General features: G+C 41.5%; 2 protein-coding genes across 4 annotated transcripts in view; one reads left to right on the top strand and one right to left on the bottom strand.

The window, feature by feature from the left end:
* LOC127379193 (protein FAM13A-like) overlaps nt 1-1,364 on the top strand; it is a 19,138-nt gene extending 17,774 nt beyond the window's left edge. For all 3 annotated transcript variants that reach the window (XM_051428521.1, XM_051428511.1, XM_051428501.1), the window contains one exon: nt 420-1,364. In XM_051428521.1, coding sequence (XP_051284481.1) covers nt 420-546 — 127 coding nt within the window. In that variant the 3' untranslated portion in view covers nt 547-1,364. The remainder of the gene's footprint in view (nt 1-419) is intronic.
* Nucleotides 15-16,562, bottom strand: LOC127379264 (phytanoyl-CoA hydroxylase-interacting protein-like). The gene is made up of 5 exons (XM_051428654.1): nt 15,734-16,562; nt 7,248-7,444; nt 6,003-6,177; nt 4,605-4,722; nt 15-2,806 (listed from the first exon to the last, which is right to left on the bottom strand). Exons 1-5 carry the CDS (start codon nt 15,837-15,839, stop codon nt 2,263-2,265), a joined length of 1,140 nt encoding a protein of 379 aa, XP_051284614.1. The 5' UTR covers nt 15,840-16,562; the 3' UTR covers nt 15-2,262.
* Nucleotides 16,563-16,656: the final 94 nt, after the last annotated feature.

Below are 16,656 nucleotides of genomic sequence, written 5' to 3' on the forward strand. Positions count from 1 at the left end.
CCGCACATTCAAACTACTTGGCTTTTGAGTTTTATTTTGTCTTTTAATAAACTTGGAACATTTGGTTTTCAACAATGCCTTGTGAAAAATAAAGAAAAAACATCCACAAAAGAAATTCCCATCGTAATGGTACGACAGTGTAATGCACACTCATTTAACGTTAATACAGCACAGAGAGCTCAGGAAAGAGACGAAGAGAAAGACATTTGCTCTGAACTGTACACATCCTTTGTACTGTACATGTTAGTCCTCCAAAGTAAATACAGTAAGTTTTCGATTACAATACACACTGTACAAAGCTATCTGAGTAAGGCAACATAGGGACTATCAACCAGTTATGGAAGCTGCTGCTAGTTGAAACTACTGAAGTTTTGCCTTTTGTTTGCATCTTTTTTTTCTCCTCCATGTATTCTTAACAGGGCTTGTCAGAAGGAGGACCGTGGACCGATGGCTGAGGAGTACTGCCAGTATAAGAACCTCAAAGCAAAGCTCCGTCTACTGGAGGCCCTGCTCAGTAAACAACAGGACTCAACCAAGACCAGCTGAGTTAACTCACAGTGGGACCTTTATCTTAACAAGAAGAAAAATCAGGTTGTGAAGCCAGTGGGTCTGGTCTTGTTTCATGCCATGCTCATGTTGATGCACTTTACATGAAGAAAACTGATGGAAATTGGTGACAATCTGAATTAAATACTGGGCAACTGCAGAGTTTTCTTAGTCCCAAAAACACATCCCTTATCATTCATGACACATCTTACTATAAACCTGATGTAGCAAGTGTATGTAGCACTAATTTATGTCAAGGATGAAGAGGTGTAACAACTTGATGTTAGTTACATATTAGTAATTTTAAGATCACTGTATGTATATTATGGCACTTTGTTACTTGCTTTTTTTCTGTGCCAAAATACCATTTTGGACAGCTTTGTCCGTAGTTAATGTGGAAACTGCATTTTTATTACAAAGTGCTATCTTGGCAAAAGAAATGTAAGCTTAATTGCAATGAGACAATCCTGTAGTGTTTGTGCATGTCAGTTTTTTAGTCCTACATTGTGCTATGATATGCATTAAGGATTTCATAGTTGATCTAAGTCGTTCAATTCACATTCTCACCATGGAAAATATGTGAACGTTGGTGAACGTTGAAATTGTAGTGCAAGTTATATCTGCTGTCAAATTTGCATTCATCCCCCCCATTTTACCTGTATGAAGTCAATTTCCTGTAAATGCAGTTGTTGACAATGATCAGAGCTTTTGACATTGTGCACTTCTGGTTTATATAATTTTCTATATATATATAGATATATATATATGAATGTATCAATAAAAATAAATATTTTTTCACATTTATTCTGCTAAACACAGTTTATGGTTCTACTTTCTTTCTTTCCACTGACTACAACAAAATAAGAGCGACTGTTGCAGAAAAGGTTGCTATGGTAGAGGTACTGACAGCTTTCATACTCATGCTGCACAGAACTGCATCATGCTTTTTTTTAAAGGTTAACAAGTTAACAAGTAGTTCACACTTGGTCGTCAAAGACTTACTGAATAGACATTTTAGAGGCTGTTGCATTAGTACTGTTAAGATTCCACAGCGGTTTCATGTCTGGTTTTTAATACCTTTGGTATAAAGAAAGATGACTCTTGATGCTGCAGCCCTAGAAAATTGTAGTACCAGTCTGTGCCACTAGTGGAGGTAAAAAGAAGTCTGAATTTGTCTACTGTGGAATGAGAACAAAACATTTCTAAAACGTCAAACAGTCAAAGTAATTGGAAACAACAAAATGCTTGTCCACACAGACAGTGGACACTCAGTTAACAGCATATTAATAATAACAAGGCAAAGGTCATTAACAAAATATGGGACAACTTATTAAAATAAACAACAGGAAATTGTAGAAGCAGCTCATGTTTGTTAGTACAGTTAAAGGGTGTGTTGTTGGTGTCCCAGGTTTAGATTGCTCAGTTTCATGTAAGGTTTCAACATTTAGGGTAACCCTTTTCAGATGAGGAGACAACGGTGCAGGTGTCAGAGTGTGTACCTTCCTCTTTTTTTCTCCACTCTTCTTTGGGAATGATGGTCTCTTGAGAGTACAGAACGGTGTCAGAGATATGTTGGTGTGCATGTCTGGGAGCCTACTAAATCTGCTGCTTCATGCATGTGTTGGTCTGCTTCGTCAGTACATGTGGACTTCCTGTGTGTGTGCAGAGGTCAGTCACCTCTAGTCCTTTCCTCCCTCTCCTACATTCTGCCTTTTCTTAGCGTCCCACACTGATGTTGCAGGTCTTGCAGCTGGGGTCCTTCTTGGCATTTACCGTGGACAAACTCATCAGCTGGTGCCCGCTGATTTCGGCCACTGTGCCCAACGCCAGGTCCACAGGCTCCGTGTAGATCACTTCCAGGATGACATCCTGGGCGTGGTGAAACACCAGACTGCCGTCACCCTCTTCTTCCTTCTTGCAGGTGAGGAAACGGTTGTTGGTGAGGTCAAGCGCAGGAAGCCTCTGCTTACAGAAGTCGTCACCCCTGGAGCCCTTCGGTGCTAGGACCAGGATAACATAGTGGTAGGCTGTATACATGCAGTAGAAGTCTCCAAAATACAGGTTGGTGTCGGGGTTGAAGAGTATGTCAGCCTGAACCTCAAAGCGTTGGCGGCCGTAAGGGGAGTCCTGTGGAGGCTTGCCTGTGTTGAACTCTGTGTTGCAGCTAAAGAAAAGGCCCTCCAGCTTGCCACTGATGGGTGAGCCGTGGCTGCCGCTGTTATCTTTCACTGATGGCAGCATCCGGTTCTCCTGCGCCTCCCTGGAGTTTGGAAAAAAGAGAATGAAATTGGCTGTGAACAAACAACAAATATGTCAGTTTCACTCATCAGTTACAATTTTTCAAACAAGTTTTTGTGCTCCCCCTCAGACAATCGAAGTTTTGATTTTGATTTTTGAAATGCCAGTAGGTGGGTGGCATCCCTTTATTAAGTTTAATTAAAATATCATCGTTTGAAATGGCGTGACACATGGGAGAAAGCTGATTAAATATCTAAGATGCAACCAGAGTCTCATAACACATCTCTCAGTCCACTTAGTCCTACAGAAACCTAGTGAGAGAAAAATAAAACTATTTATCATTGTGACAAATTAGGAAACAAATGCAGCTTTCAGAAAGCAAATTAACAGAGAAACATTTGAAGTGAGGGATTCTGCAGAATATGCATATCTTCCCCACAGAGTAAATCTGAGCTCCAAAGCTACAGTTATGAATTGTAATTATACTGCTATCACTCCAGAGGTTGTCATTATATCCGTAATTGATGCTTTGTTGCGGCATTATGGAATTATTCAGCTCCCACCCCAGGTCATAGGAGCAGAGGCCTCATCAAGTGGTAATGTCAGTTCCATTACTCCCCACATGATGGTGCAGTTTAACAGAAGCACTTTCAGTAGCAGATGCAACTCAGCAAAAGCGAGGTTGAGATTTATCTGGATGACGTCATGCTGCAAAGCTCCACCAAAAGAGTGCTCACAAGCTGTGGTTTTAGTACAGAAACTGTGTGCTTTGTTAGGCATAGAACATTTGCGCCGAGGGAGAGTATAGATAGAAGATATGAGGAGAAAAGACAACACTGTTACAAGAGGAAGAACGGGAAGTTGGAAAAAAACAACATAGAAAATCCGTTTACACTGTAACTGCACAATGCTTCAGTAAACTAGCAGGCTACTCCAGAGACATTTTCTCTCCCCTGCCTGTCTCACTCTCCTCTAACATCAAAACAGACTTGCACAGCGTTTGCTACCACAAGCAGGTTTTTTTTTTTCTTTCCTCCACATCCCCTAACAACTGTCTGCTGTTGTCTGGCAGAGTTACACCAAGCTTTGTTCAGACGATGTTACTGCAAGAACCAATCTATGACTGTCCAGATTACTATTAGGCAGAGCTGGCTGCTACAGTAGTTTGATGTACTGTATATATGGAACTAATCAACATGCTTTGTGCAGCTGCACCCTTCAGCTGATCCTCCATTTTTCTTTTGTGTACAAGAGGAGAATACAAAATGATGTGGTCATCATGCTTTTTGCAGACAGCACTGCAGTGATGCACAATAACGTAGTACAGATGTACAGATGGATTTTTATTTAAATGTATTTTTATAACTATTTTTTCATTAATAATAATATACTATCAGCACCACAGAATGATATACCATACCATACCATATTACCATATATATTACCATATTAACACTATATGCAGTGCAGTCACAAGGATCAAATAACATCACAAGGTTGTAAGGTCAGTGAGGGCACCAGATACATGTTCAAGAAAAAAATTGTTATTGGTAAAATATAAACTTAGTAGTAGATAGTGATAAACTCACATACCATAATCCAGAAAGGGGTGACAGTGAGTTTGTTGTTAATTTGTGTTCGGGAAAGTTAGCCACTGGGGCAGACATGCATTATCTCAGCCCAGTTATTTTAGAAAAAGTTCAGAAATGAAATAGTCTAGACTCTGTATTTTTAAAAGAACAGCAACAGGCAATGACAATAGGAAAGAGTGGAGTAATGCAACACAGACGCATATTTAAATATAGCCCAAAACTGCCTACCTTGCGTGGTCAAAGTACTCTTTGTTCTGGTTCCTGTAGAAAACAGAGAAACGCAGCATCCGGCCAGCAATGACCTCTGCCTTTTCCAACAGCTGGTTTAGATGCACTGTGGAATAGTCTGGAAAACAGACACAACACACACTGTATCATCATGTAAATTAATATGCTGCCATCAGGAGGATCGGAAACCAATGTACAAAAGTCATTTGTAGAAATTCAATTTTTTAATTATAAAGAACAGGAGTGACTGCGTGCACCGGCTAAGATGGAAAAGGACAGAATATGAACAGTGTCTGTGTTCTCAACCTTAACTTAACTATGTTTTTTAGACAAGGCTTTTACTGTTATCACTGAGACATAATGGAATAAATGGCAATTAAAAACAGACAGGATTTTACAGGAGTGTAAGATCTTGGCAGCGGCATCTTTTGTAGAGAATCAATGACATCATTAAGCTTCCTCCTTCATTAATTTCTCTTACTACACCTTCATAACACACTCTTCCCCTGCCTGTCAACTTAAGTGCTCCTCATCCATTTCACAACTGCCCCACCTTCTCTCATTTTAGATTGTTTGGGTAATCTAGCAGGATGGCAGGATACCATTAGGTTCAGATGCTATTAGAACGACTGCCATCACATTTGGAACATACATTCATGTTCCCCAGTAAATATAGACCCTTTAGCTTTTCATTTAGTGCCAACACCAGGTCAAAATTTCTGTTTGCCCAATATGTTGACTAAATGAAAAACTAATGACTAGTGTGCTAATAGTGTGCTAATAGTGCTAATAAGCAAATGTTAGCATGCTAACACACTAAACTAAGATAATAAACATGGTTAAAAAAATACCTGTTTACCATTAGCATGTAAGTTAGTTAGTTAGTTAGTTATTATGCTGACATGAGCATTTAGTCTGTACAGCCTCACAGAGCTGATAGCGTATCCAACCATGGGATTTAAGCATTCTCCTTCACCAGTTTCTTGTAGTATGTCTTCGTCCCACAGACTCTTTCCCTGCTGCTCCTCATCCCTCCTACAACTATCCTCCAGTTTCCATGCCATCATCTCCTCCCCCCTTTTCCCTCCCCCACTCTAAGCCTCTAGCCAGCGATGTTGAACTTGTTGACCTCTGCATCAGGATATATACAGCACAGCTCCCCTCCTTCCTTTAATCCTGCTTTTTCCCCTCCACCCCCTCCTCCATCTCTTCATCCATCTTTCCCTCCACTTAGTATAAATTAGCCTCCCTTCAATATTCTCCCCCATATTGTGCTCAGTCCTTTACGTCATTATTTATCTTGGTTGGTCAAGTACAAGCAAAGATCAAAGGCAGCACTGATGTCACACATCCTGAAAATGTATGTAGTCATGGCACTGTAAGCTGCACATTACTCACCAGCAGTGCAGAACTCGATGATCTCGCTCCACTCGGAGATGGCGTAGTCCCCGTCGGTCTGTTTTGATGCGGTCTGGACGGCCACTGTGTACTCTGTGCGTGGGCTCAGGAACCAGTGGCCCCGAACCGTCATGGGCAGGGGCACTGCCTTGGCCACCAGCTTGGTAGGAACATCCTGGAGGAAAGGAGGGAGTGCAAGAGGGATGGAAAAAAGGATGTAAATGGTGGCAGGGAGGCATTTGTCACAAAGAGACTCCAGTTACGGCTTTCTTTCAACCACACGCAGGGATTTCCAGACGCCCGCTTGTAAACACACACATTTCATATAAGTGGTAGAGTGCAGTTTATACCTGTAGATGTCCTTTTGTTTATGTACGTACACTATTCTGTACACTATTCACCCCCTCCCCAAGTCTCAGTGGGCCAGAGCAGCTCATTGATTGGACCAGGAGCCCCTGCCTAGCAACAGAGTCAGCCCATTAATCCACCAACACTGTTGCTGCACACCAAAATCAAAATACTAAGGTCGCCTGCTATAACACAGGAGAGAGAGGAGAAAGACACGGCACCCAGGAAGTTACTGCAGGACGAAAGGAAGAAGGCTGATGAAACAAGTCTGTAAGATAACTAAACCAGATCACTGACTGTCCACTAAAGACGCTGCAATCTTCCTGTTTCCGCAGGTTGTGCATTTACCCACCGTGTGACTGACATTTGTCTATTAGAGCTCAGAGCGACAGCTTACTGTGGAGTCTTTGAATAACCTTAAAATTAGTCTTTTTGCCTAAAGCATGAAAAGAAAGGTTATCTTGAGGTGAAACATGGTGTTCTGGGAAACGTGCTTAGCTTCAAATCAGTCGTTTTAATTCAGATGTTTATAGCATCACAATAACTATCTTTATACCACTATTATCCCCACACTTTTTGTTTATATTATTTTAATAGTTTGGGAAACTCTTGCTATCTGCTGAAAAAGAGATTTTGACAAGGAGACATTTAACACTTAAATAAAGAAATTAGGTAATTTATCCTGATTTATGCTGGCACATTGCCTAGTTTGTGCTATCAAGGATCATTGTGATTTTTTTCCTCACACACTGAATCCCATGAACACAAAACCTCTTATTCTCGACACATCTCTTCCTTATTCATGAAATTCAGGAAATTCTATTCAGTGAGACTATAATGAGAGGCCTTTTGGTGAGTCATATCTCATAGTGTTACCTTTAATGAGTCAAGTGTTACCTTGTGTTTGAACTTGTTTGAGTTTTTGTTCTCCTTCTTGTTCAGGTCAATGAAGTAGTGTGTGATGCGCTCCTTGCTGCGTGGCTCCATGTCCCAGCAGATCTTGAAGGAGTCGCAGGTGATGTTGCTGATCTTGATGTTCTGAGGAACAGGAAGCTCCTCCATCTCGGAGATGCTGCCGTCCTGGGATTTACTTCCTGTGTAGTTGAAAAACAATGTTGATATAATCAATGTAAAATAGACCAACAAAATATACCAGAATTAAATTATATGTTTCTTCTGCGGGAATCCTTAGGAAACACACATTGTTTTTTAAATCACATTTTTATTATCTGAGAGACTTGAGACCATATTAAGTCGGTGTATTAATACACATTTATAGGTGTTTTCAGATTTGATTCAGCCCTCAGAATTGTCTTTTTTCTCTTCTCTTTCTTACTGACTATAAACCCTCCACACTACTGCAGTTTCACAGTCATTATTCCACAGGCAGCACTAACCGTAGTATATCCACCATATCACACACGTACAAAGAACTGCGTGTGTCGCCGACTACCATATATGTTGCCATGGAAACACATCAGCCCCTCAGTAGACACACACACACACACACACACACACACACACACACACACACACACACACACCTATCTGCTTTCCAGAACATACTGTACGCGGTATTAAATATTTTAAACGTTGCTGATTGAATCTCCTCTCTTCTCAGCCGAGATGGACCCATTTATAATCTGCAGTAAGAAAAAAGAAAACTCTGCTACCACACTGCAGGCAATACACATGACGCAGTAACAATAACATTTAAAATACAGTTCAGTGTCACACAAGTTAAGTCATGTGTTTAGGTTGGGTTAACTTGGTTAACTTAAGTTGTCATTCCTAGTGTATTTGGCCTAAACAGAGAAACCACTGCAACACCGTTTTCCAAGTTGATAAATCTGGCATTTCTCTGAGCTGCATAGATCTCATGCATTAGTCAGGTCCCTGTAAGTAACCCAACATGTAGCAAAGGCGTACGACCAAAAGTGCACACTGAGGCCAGTGAAAATCTCAGAACACGGTTGAATGAGAGCTTTGTAGAATTAGGATGAATATAGACTTTGCATCACACTCAGAGACGCCCACTTGGCATGGCAACAATGTGTTTTCTGTGCACGCTCTGGGGTCTGAACACGAGAGTGAGTAAAATACCAGAATGCAGAATTTGGGAGTAATGCACAACACGACTGGACTCTATAGTGAGTGAACAATGGCAGAAGCAGCGGAGCATGGAACATCTATCTCCACTCATCAGCTGAGAGAGGGCGGCATAAAAGACAAATCCCATAATTGGGATGTGTGGACTCTCCTGTCTCGCCTCCACACAGCACTCTAACAGAGGAGCATTTGAAGATTGATTCATTTTAGGAAATAACCAAATTAGAATGTAATTCCTACACCCAATGTGTATCTAAACCCTCTTTTCAAATCATGACTCATGATGTCTTAAACTAGCATCCGAAAGAGACCAATGTATGTGATTTACTACCAGACAAGACCAGACCCCCCACTTACTTTTGTCCTAATCACTAGTTTCTAATCACAACTCCTGTAGCTGATTACCAAAAATAATCATCTTTAACCTAAATAGAAAGACCCCCTGTTGCTTGGACCACAGTTGCTCATGATGAATGAAACTAAATCTATATCTTGTGAATTTAGTGTGAAAAGATAAACATTTCAGTGAAGAACAGTCTAATCTTTGGGAACAGTTTATTATAAATCTTCACAACACAAACAAGTTATTTTTACTTGGGCTTATTGCAAGTGGTTTAAGCTAGTTTTTAGGGTCACTGGGTATAGGGGATTCCTGAGTATGTGAAAATGTAAACAGGCCCGTTACATCCTCTGCTGCACTATGCTTTGTTCTCAGACCGAATGCAAGCGCTCCTACACCTCGTCACTTTAATTTGTTAAAACATCTCGTCCTGCCGGTCCAGATTTAAAGCACATCTCATTATACTTAAACCCCACTGAGCTGATAAATTTGGCTCAGACTGAGGGGTTCAACACTGGACATGACGGAGCAAACCTGTCAGAAAATGCTCCATCAAATCAGCATGGACCAGACAGTCAGCACTGTAATGTGAAACTTCAGGTTGCTGACCGTTCACAAAAACAAGAAAAAGACAAGGTCGGTTGATCAGAATGTAATGCAGGCCATAAAGAATAGATGTGGAGACTCTTTCACAGGAATTATTTCCACTACTAGTGTGTGTCTTTTTATGCTGGGGAATCAGACAACTATTTTTTGCAGATTCATAATAATAATAACAACAACAATAATAATAATAGATCATAAATGATCATCTCATTCTATACCAAATTCTACTTACCTCAGGATACCAGCTGTATATGACTTTAAAGACTGAAGAAAACCACCAAAGATGAAAAACCTGCTGTGTTGTCCCTTAAGCAGAGTGAGTTCTTTGTCCTCCGATCCTTAAAATGTAAATGTCAACACTGATGTTTCCCTTAATAACCCTGAAAGGAGACCCCATGCAAGTCTTTGTCCTCCCAGCTCCTTGTGACTCCACAATGCTGATTTAGCTCCTGTTTACTCTAATGCTCTCCTAATTAACCTGCAAATGGAGGCATTACCGACAAAGTGAAGCTTTTCAAGTGCAGTCAGATATCGCCTACGTAACACTTTTAAAGCTACGCGGTCAAGCTAAAAGTGATGTTGTCAGGGAAAACAAGCTCTGAAGGCTGCAGTTTACTGGGCAAAAATCTAAAGAAAAGCTCATGAGACAGACAGAAATCTGCCACCACAACTAGTCACTGTTCTGTATGTTTGAAGACTTCGTATATAGATATATAGATTTAAAAAATTAATTAAGCTATCAGTATTCCAACATATTAATGATCAAAATATATAAATAGAATCAACTACAACTTGCTGGATCTAAATATGAACCTGAATATACAAATATGAATATAATGTGTTCCAGGTAGCCTTGCCTGCAGGTAAATATACCGGCTTTGTGAGAGCCAGTGCTAAGCTGTGCTCTGAATCCTTTGGGACTCTGAGAGCACAGGATGAAAGATGGAGGAGCAAAAGCCTAACAGGATGAAGGTCAGGTGGTAAGGGAGAAAGTAAAACACTTTTACAATCTCACATGGGAGGCCTAAACCCTCAGTTCTGACTTAAATGTATATGCTAGTATTACACCTTGGCTCTCGCTACTATTTACTTACACCAGGGTTGCTGCTGTAGCTACTATTCATTTTGTTGAGTCATAATTAATTGTCTAACTATTTATTGCAATGTATTAAAATGCTGTGCAGGAGGGAGAGGATGGGGATTTTTGCCTCATCATGATAAGCAAAAATGAGTTTCAGTTTTTGAACCTTTGCTAATGAGCACAGATTACTCGTACTGTGCACACATATCCAATGGGTTCGAAATGACATCGGACCACTGTATACGCAGTACTTCAGCAGGGCACCAAAATGCAGGGCACAGAAATATCTGCACTACAGCACAAGATGGAAAGCCTACTCCATTCAATCTAATAAACCCTATTAAATGGACCTTATTGTGTATTGCCCTTTTACTCAGCGTGCAGGCAAATGCCACAGAGTGGAATAGCAATAGATGCTAGAAGGATCAATAAAAACCTTGTTAACATGCATACGTAGGGCCATCCTAATGGCTCTCTGTGGTAGGATTCGTTCCAGTCACACCTGGCTTGATACTGTGAATTACTTGTTAGTGCACCTTACCGGTGAAAGGAAAGTTATTTGATTTCCATTAAGGCCATCTACATAATGTACTCTCTCAGTGGTGGCTGGTTACCAGTGTCCACCATATGGTGCTTCATATGAAGGTCCACAGTTTCTCAATTTCAAAACAAGTCAACTTTCACTCAAGGTTGTTGTTGAAAAATCAATTTTCCAAGTACTGTTGGCAGGTGAGTTATAGTGCAAAAAAGATTTGGCAGATGATAGTAGCACTGATTGTCTCTGACTGCGCAAGTGGGCACTCGGTTCAGACAGACGAGCCTCCTACTGTTTAAGTTGCAGTATTTGGTCTAAAAATTGAACTGTAGACATGAGCTGTGCAACAGACATTCACTGGGCATTGATGCTCGCAGGCCTTTGAAAACCAGGGCTTTTGTTCCTCTCGATGCACAGACTGAGGCAGGGAGCATAAACAATGGCCTGTTCATCAGGGTTACACAGTCTGTGTTCCACCTTTTACACATCAATAAGCCCTACAACAGCAAACAAAGACCTGGTAAAAACACAACCTTTAGTAGCGAAGAGGAGTCTTTCAAGTTTAGAATCAATCCATCCCTATTCTTACAAATTAATTAAACAGCAAAGACCTTTAGGGAGGACAGATCTGCTTTTCTAAACTTGTCCAAAACCATGAGTCACCATTTCTCATTTGCATAGCATTTGAATACCAAAACAACAGGCTGCTGTAAACTCCTTGCACTGTGTCTTTTGGTGGTACAATGGAATTCTATATAGAAGGATTTTATATGCCCGCAGTCAGGCTGTGAACAGACATACAAAAGGAAAATTAGCATGAAGAGGATTTTCACTGCACTGCAATCAATATCAAAGAATCTTCTGAACTATGTATTACAGTAAAGTCAATTGCAAGTGAATTTATTATGCAGCTGATAAGTGGCTGCATAATATGTACCTGCTGTTGCCAGCACAGTCATGGCACACAACTGCTCACATTGAACATCGGCCAAACTAAAATGCCAGCTTACTCAGATGATGCTGTATGTCATAAGGCCGGTGTGCTAATGTATGGTACATTAGCAAACAGATTGGATAAGTGCTACTCAAGTCCACTTGTTATCATTTACCATTCTATACAAGACTACAGTCTACAGCTATGCTAGAAGCTCTGTGAGACTGTACTTGGACACAGCCATGTTTTGATTTAAATGCTAACACCAGTGTTAACATGATGATGTAATAGCAGGTGGTGTTTACCATGCTCACCTCCTATGTTTTGCGTGTTAACATACTGACATTTGCTAATTAGCAGTAAACACAACACTGCTGAGACCAATGGGGATGTCATAAACCAAAGTGTTGCAAAAAGAAAAGATCATAAGATGAAAAGTGAAGGGATCCCCAGAGCTGTCTCAATTCACCCTTGGGGGAACATGGAAGTCTGTAACAATCATGGCAATCTATATCCAACTGTAGTCGAGGCATTTCAGAAAAACCCTCCACAAATGTCCATCTCATGGTGGCAGTAGAAGAAAAGTCACAGGATCACCAAAATCAGTAGACTTCATCCTCTCGGGGTCAATAATATCTGTACCAAATGTCATGGAAATCCATCCAGTACTTGTTGAGATAATTCAGTCTGGAGCAAAGTGGAGGACTGAGACACAGACAAACTTCGCCATCCATAGAGCCACAATGCTAATATGGACATCCAGTATATTTGGGAGAGTGAGATTTAAAAAAATAGCTCCTGCACAATTATTTCGTCCACTGGCTATTTTATCTTGCAAAAATTCTTCTCATAGTGTTTCTCAAGCTCCACTGTGGTTTTAGGGATTGAAAGTAAGCCTTATATTCAGGTGTTGCAGCACTGCATTTGTGGAAACAATGCAATTGCCGACTAGTAATGGGCAAGCTCACCACACAGGGAGCTTTTCTTGCTTCTTTCTTGAAACAGTTGCTGGTAATGTTAAGACACCTTTATCAGACAATTTCCTATCTATCTATCTATCTATCTATCTATCTATCTATCTATCTATCTATCTATCTATCTATCTATCTATCTATCTATCTATCTATCCGTCTATCCATCTATCTATCTATCTATCTGTCTGTCTGTCTAAACACACACACAGACACACACACACACAGACACACACACACACACACACACACACACACACACACACACACACACACACACGCCAGACTAAGCGTGTCACAGCTAAAGCAGCAGCGTTTCAAGCCAAGAGATTTCAGGCAGTGCAGACACAGTACTTGGTTGCATAAATGGCAGCCATCCATCACAGCAACTTAATTATGTCAGCAGCCACGGCACAAAGGCCTCACAAGACATGTAGCGTGTATTTATTTACCCCCTGTAAGTACACATTAACTGTCTGTGGAAATAAAATCAAAATGGTGGTCCTAGTTAGCCTTTCAGAGGTTGGTGGAGAATTTGTATCCAGAACAACATCATACAAGCGGTTCTCTTTATCCCCAGACCACCGCACACCAGTGGCAGAGACCTCCTATTTACACAGTTTTGTAATTTTCCCATTACTCATCACCCTTAGCAAAATATTCCCTACACCCCCCACTTATTCACAACCCCATCCCTAAACTGAACCATTAAGGCCTTAACTCCCGCTCTAACACAGGAGGCACACAGGAACAACTTGTATCCAACTCTTTCTTTTGTGCATTGAAATGCTCAAATAGTCCTCAGTGTGTGTTTGTATGTATGTATGTATGTGAGAGAGCTCTTTCCCACAGACAGTAGGCCTACTGAAGCTGCATGCATTTCCGTTTGCTGGGTCAGCATAGGAACATAAGCCTCTCATGCTGGCAATTAAATATTAATGGATTTGGAGGATAAATTTAGAAAGATACGTGGAACTGAAATGAATACGGTCCTAGGAAAAAGTTGCGTATTGACCAGATAATGAAAATGAGTCTATTTCCAAGATAGCTAAAAGTGGACTATGCAGGCTAGATACACAGGGTGTGGCAGGTAAAGTGTAAACTAGACAGTATTTCTGGAGGTCATTTTAAGTGAGAAACTGCTCTGAAAATCCAGGGGGTGGTCAAAATAACAGGAACACTTATATAATCAATCATTTGATGATAATATAAGTGTTTCATGTAAACCAGTAGATGAATGAGCTAAACTAACAATTCTAGGAACTACTCTGCATACATGACAACCACCAATTGTCCTGCTCAATCTGCACAGAAGGTAGACATTGTAGCTGTGTTGCTCCATAAACAGAGAGTATGTGGGTGTCTCAAGGACACAGAGACACTATTTACACTGGGTAATCTACTTGATAAACAGGAAAGTGGCTCTCGTGCTGCAAAGACCAAGCTTGCAAGGAAAAAGCTCCCCAATAAACCTGCAGCACAGGAAGCACAAAGCCGGCACCAGGTCCATTAGAGAAGTCCAGCCCCAGCCTATACACCATTATTAAAATTACAGCTTTAGAATCAGGCCAGCAAAGCACTAAGAGGATATAAACTACATCCTGCTGTATTACATTATGATGAGCAGCTCTGGCAGATGAGAAAATCAGGCAGTGTGGTACAACGACTGCACTATGATCAGATGCTGGGGTTCTTTGAAAGCTCAATGAAGACACACCATTGACTCCATGGGTGCCAAATAACCAGCCAATCCAAAACCAGATCAAGAAAATGGGATAGCTAAGGAAAAAAAGAAATCCAAATTTAACACAATCAGCTATAATGAGGTATAATCTCATTCCATTGCCCTGGAACTGAGTTATCCTACAATCTAGATTAAAAAGGGATCTCTGTGATCTGGACTCAGATGTGGAATCAATTGTGTGTAATTGCACTGATGGGTGTGTAGGGCTGCACCGCCCGTGCATACACGTGGGTGCAGCCATGTTTGAGCCTCTTATTCTCTCCTGATGATGACTTGCTTTTTTCTTCCCCACCATCAGGGCCCATCAGGGTGATCCCAGCTCGTGTAAAAAAAACTGTTTATCCATTTTAACATAATAAAACCAACTCATAAATGCCGTCTAATCTATTATCAAATGTATATCAACTCTTTGTTTGATGGTGGATATTCAGAGAAGTTTTGAATACGGAGGAGTCAAACAGACTATCCAGCATAGATGCAGCTGGATGATGAATTATACATTTAAAACATGGGAAGAGTTTTCCGTGAGTTGATATTAGATTTAAAAATTAGTCATTTGTAATTATAAGAATTTATAAAAATGCATGATAATTGTATGCAAATAAATTGATTAGGGCAACTAGCAGAGGAATAGACAACACAGGCAGCGGTTATAGGCGGGGTTGGTGCCGGTCCCTGTCCGTGTCTGTGGTGCTGAAATAAAGGAACTCATGAATTAACATTGTTCCCTCGCCTGCATGTTCAATTTTGCATAAATATAAGTAAAAAAGAGAGAAAATACCCCTCTCTTATGAATAAAGAAAACCCTGTTGCCACTGTAGACACTCAGCTATTCCACACACGCACAAGCGTATCCATCCCTCCATCCATCCAACCAAGGAACCGGCGGAGCGAACCCTTCAAACACACACAAAAGGGTAGAGCATGCAGCTAAACCCAATGACAAAACAGACAGTGCGCGTCGCAGAAATGCTCTGAAATGCACAATAGCGCCTAATGCACCAGTATTATGCGTAAACGTCTCAACACCCCCAGTGAAAAGCAGACAAACCTCCCTCCTTACCATCTCGTTCGCATAACTGTATGGCGTCCAAGCTCAGGTCCTTGATCATCCCCTCGCAGGGACTTAATGGGCTGGTGATGTTGTGCGCCAAGCCTGGTACCTCCATCTCTGCAGAAGGGTCTGGGGTGATGCTACTGGTGAATTGCTGCGGCTCGTTAAATGTATCGTCCACGGGGCTCGCACAGGAGCAGGCTTCCGTCCGCGGTCGTCTAGGAAGAGGAAAAGAAAGAGAAAGAGACACCGGTTTCCAGTCAGTCCCCTGCTCGTACCGTCGCTCACAGCTCTCCTCTCTGTATCCTGGGTGGTGCGGCTAGTGGCGCGTCAGCGGAATCGTCACGGGCGCGGACAGCACAAGCCGCCAGTTCGGGTTTGCGACGCGCGCAGGCATAGCAGCTTCAAATGTACCTCAAAAGATAGCACTCTCTGCGTTTATCTTATTTCATACACTCCCTGTGCACGCAGCGCTTCTGTGCCTTCAATGCCACAAGTGTGCCTGTATGTGTGTGTGTGTCCTGTGCGTTATTCCGCCGTGGGACAGTTGAACATGAATAGTTCAGCGGATTAGTGCAGAGACGTTCCGCAAATTCAATAGCTTCTTATGTAACCAGATTATCTCGGTGTTTCCCCCTCCGGTTTAGGTCTCCATCTAAACCGTCCACACACTCCCGTTCTCCGCTATTTCACGTTCAACGTCATCCCAACAAGGGTCTCTCTCATGTCCTTATTTGGTGAGGTGTAGCCCTCTCTCGCAGGAACGCAGGTGCAAGTGGACCACACAATAATGAGCTGGGGGACGACTCCGACATATTGCACGACATAATGAATGAACAGTCCCTGCTTCTCCATCTTATAAACGACCCCTCTTGCATTGTAATGGCACATTATAAAATGTGAAACCCTGTGGGTGCCAGAGAACCTTATAC

The sequence above is a fragment of the Dicentrarchus labrax genome, unplaced genomic scaffold, assembly GCF_905237075.1.
Source record: "Dicentrarchus labrax unplaced genomic scaffold, dlabrax2021, whole genome shotgun sequence".
In the NCBI taxonomy this organism is placed as follows: Eukaryota; Metazoa; Chordata; class Actinopteri; family Moronidae; genus Dicentrarchus; species Dicentrarchus labrax.

Coding starts and splice junctions, on each gene's coding strand:
- LOC127379264 (XM_051428654.1), bottom strand. CDS start 15,839: ATGGAGGTACCAGGCTTGGCGCACAACATCACCAGCCCATTAAGTCCC. Junction 4,723..6,002: donor CATCGAGTTCTGCACTGCTG/GTGAGTAATGTG, acceptor TCTGTTTTCCAG/ACTATTCCACAGTGCATCTA. Junction 2,807..4,604: donor GAGTACTTTGACCACGCAAG/GTAGGCAGTTTT, acceptor TCCAAACTCCAG/GGAGGCGCAGGAGAACCGGA.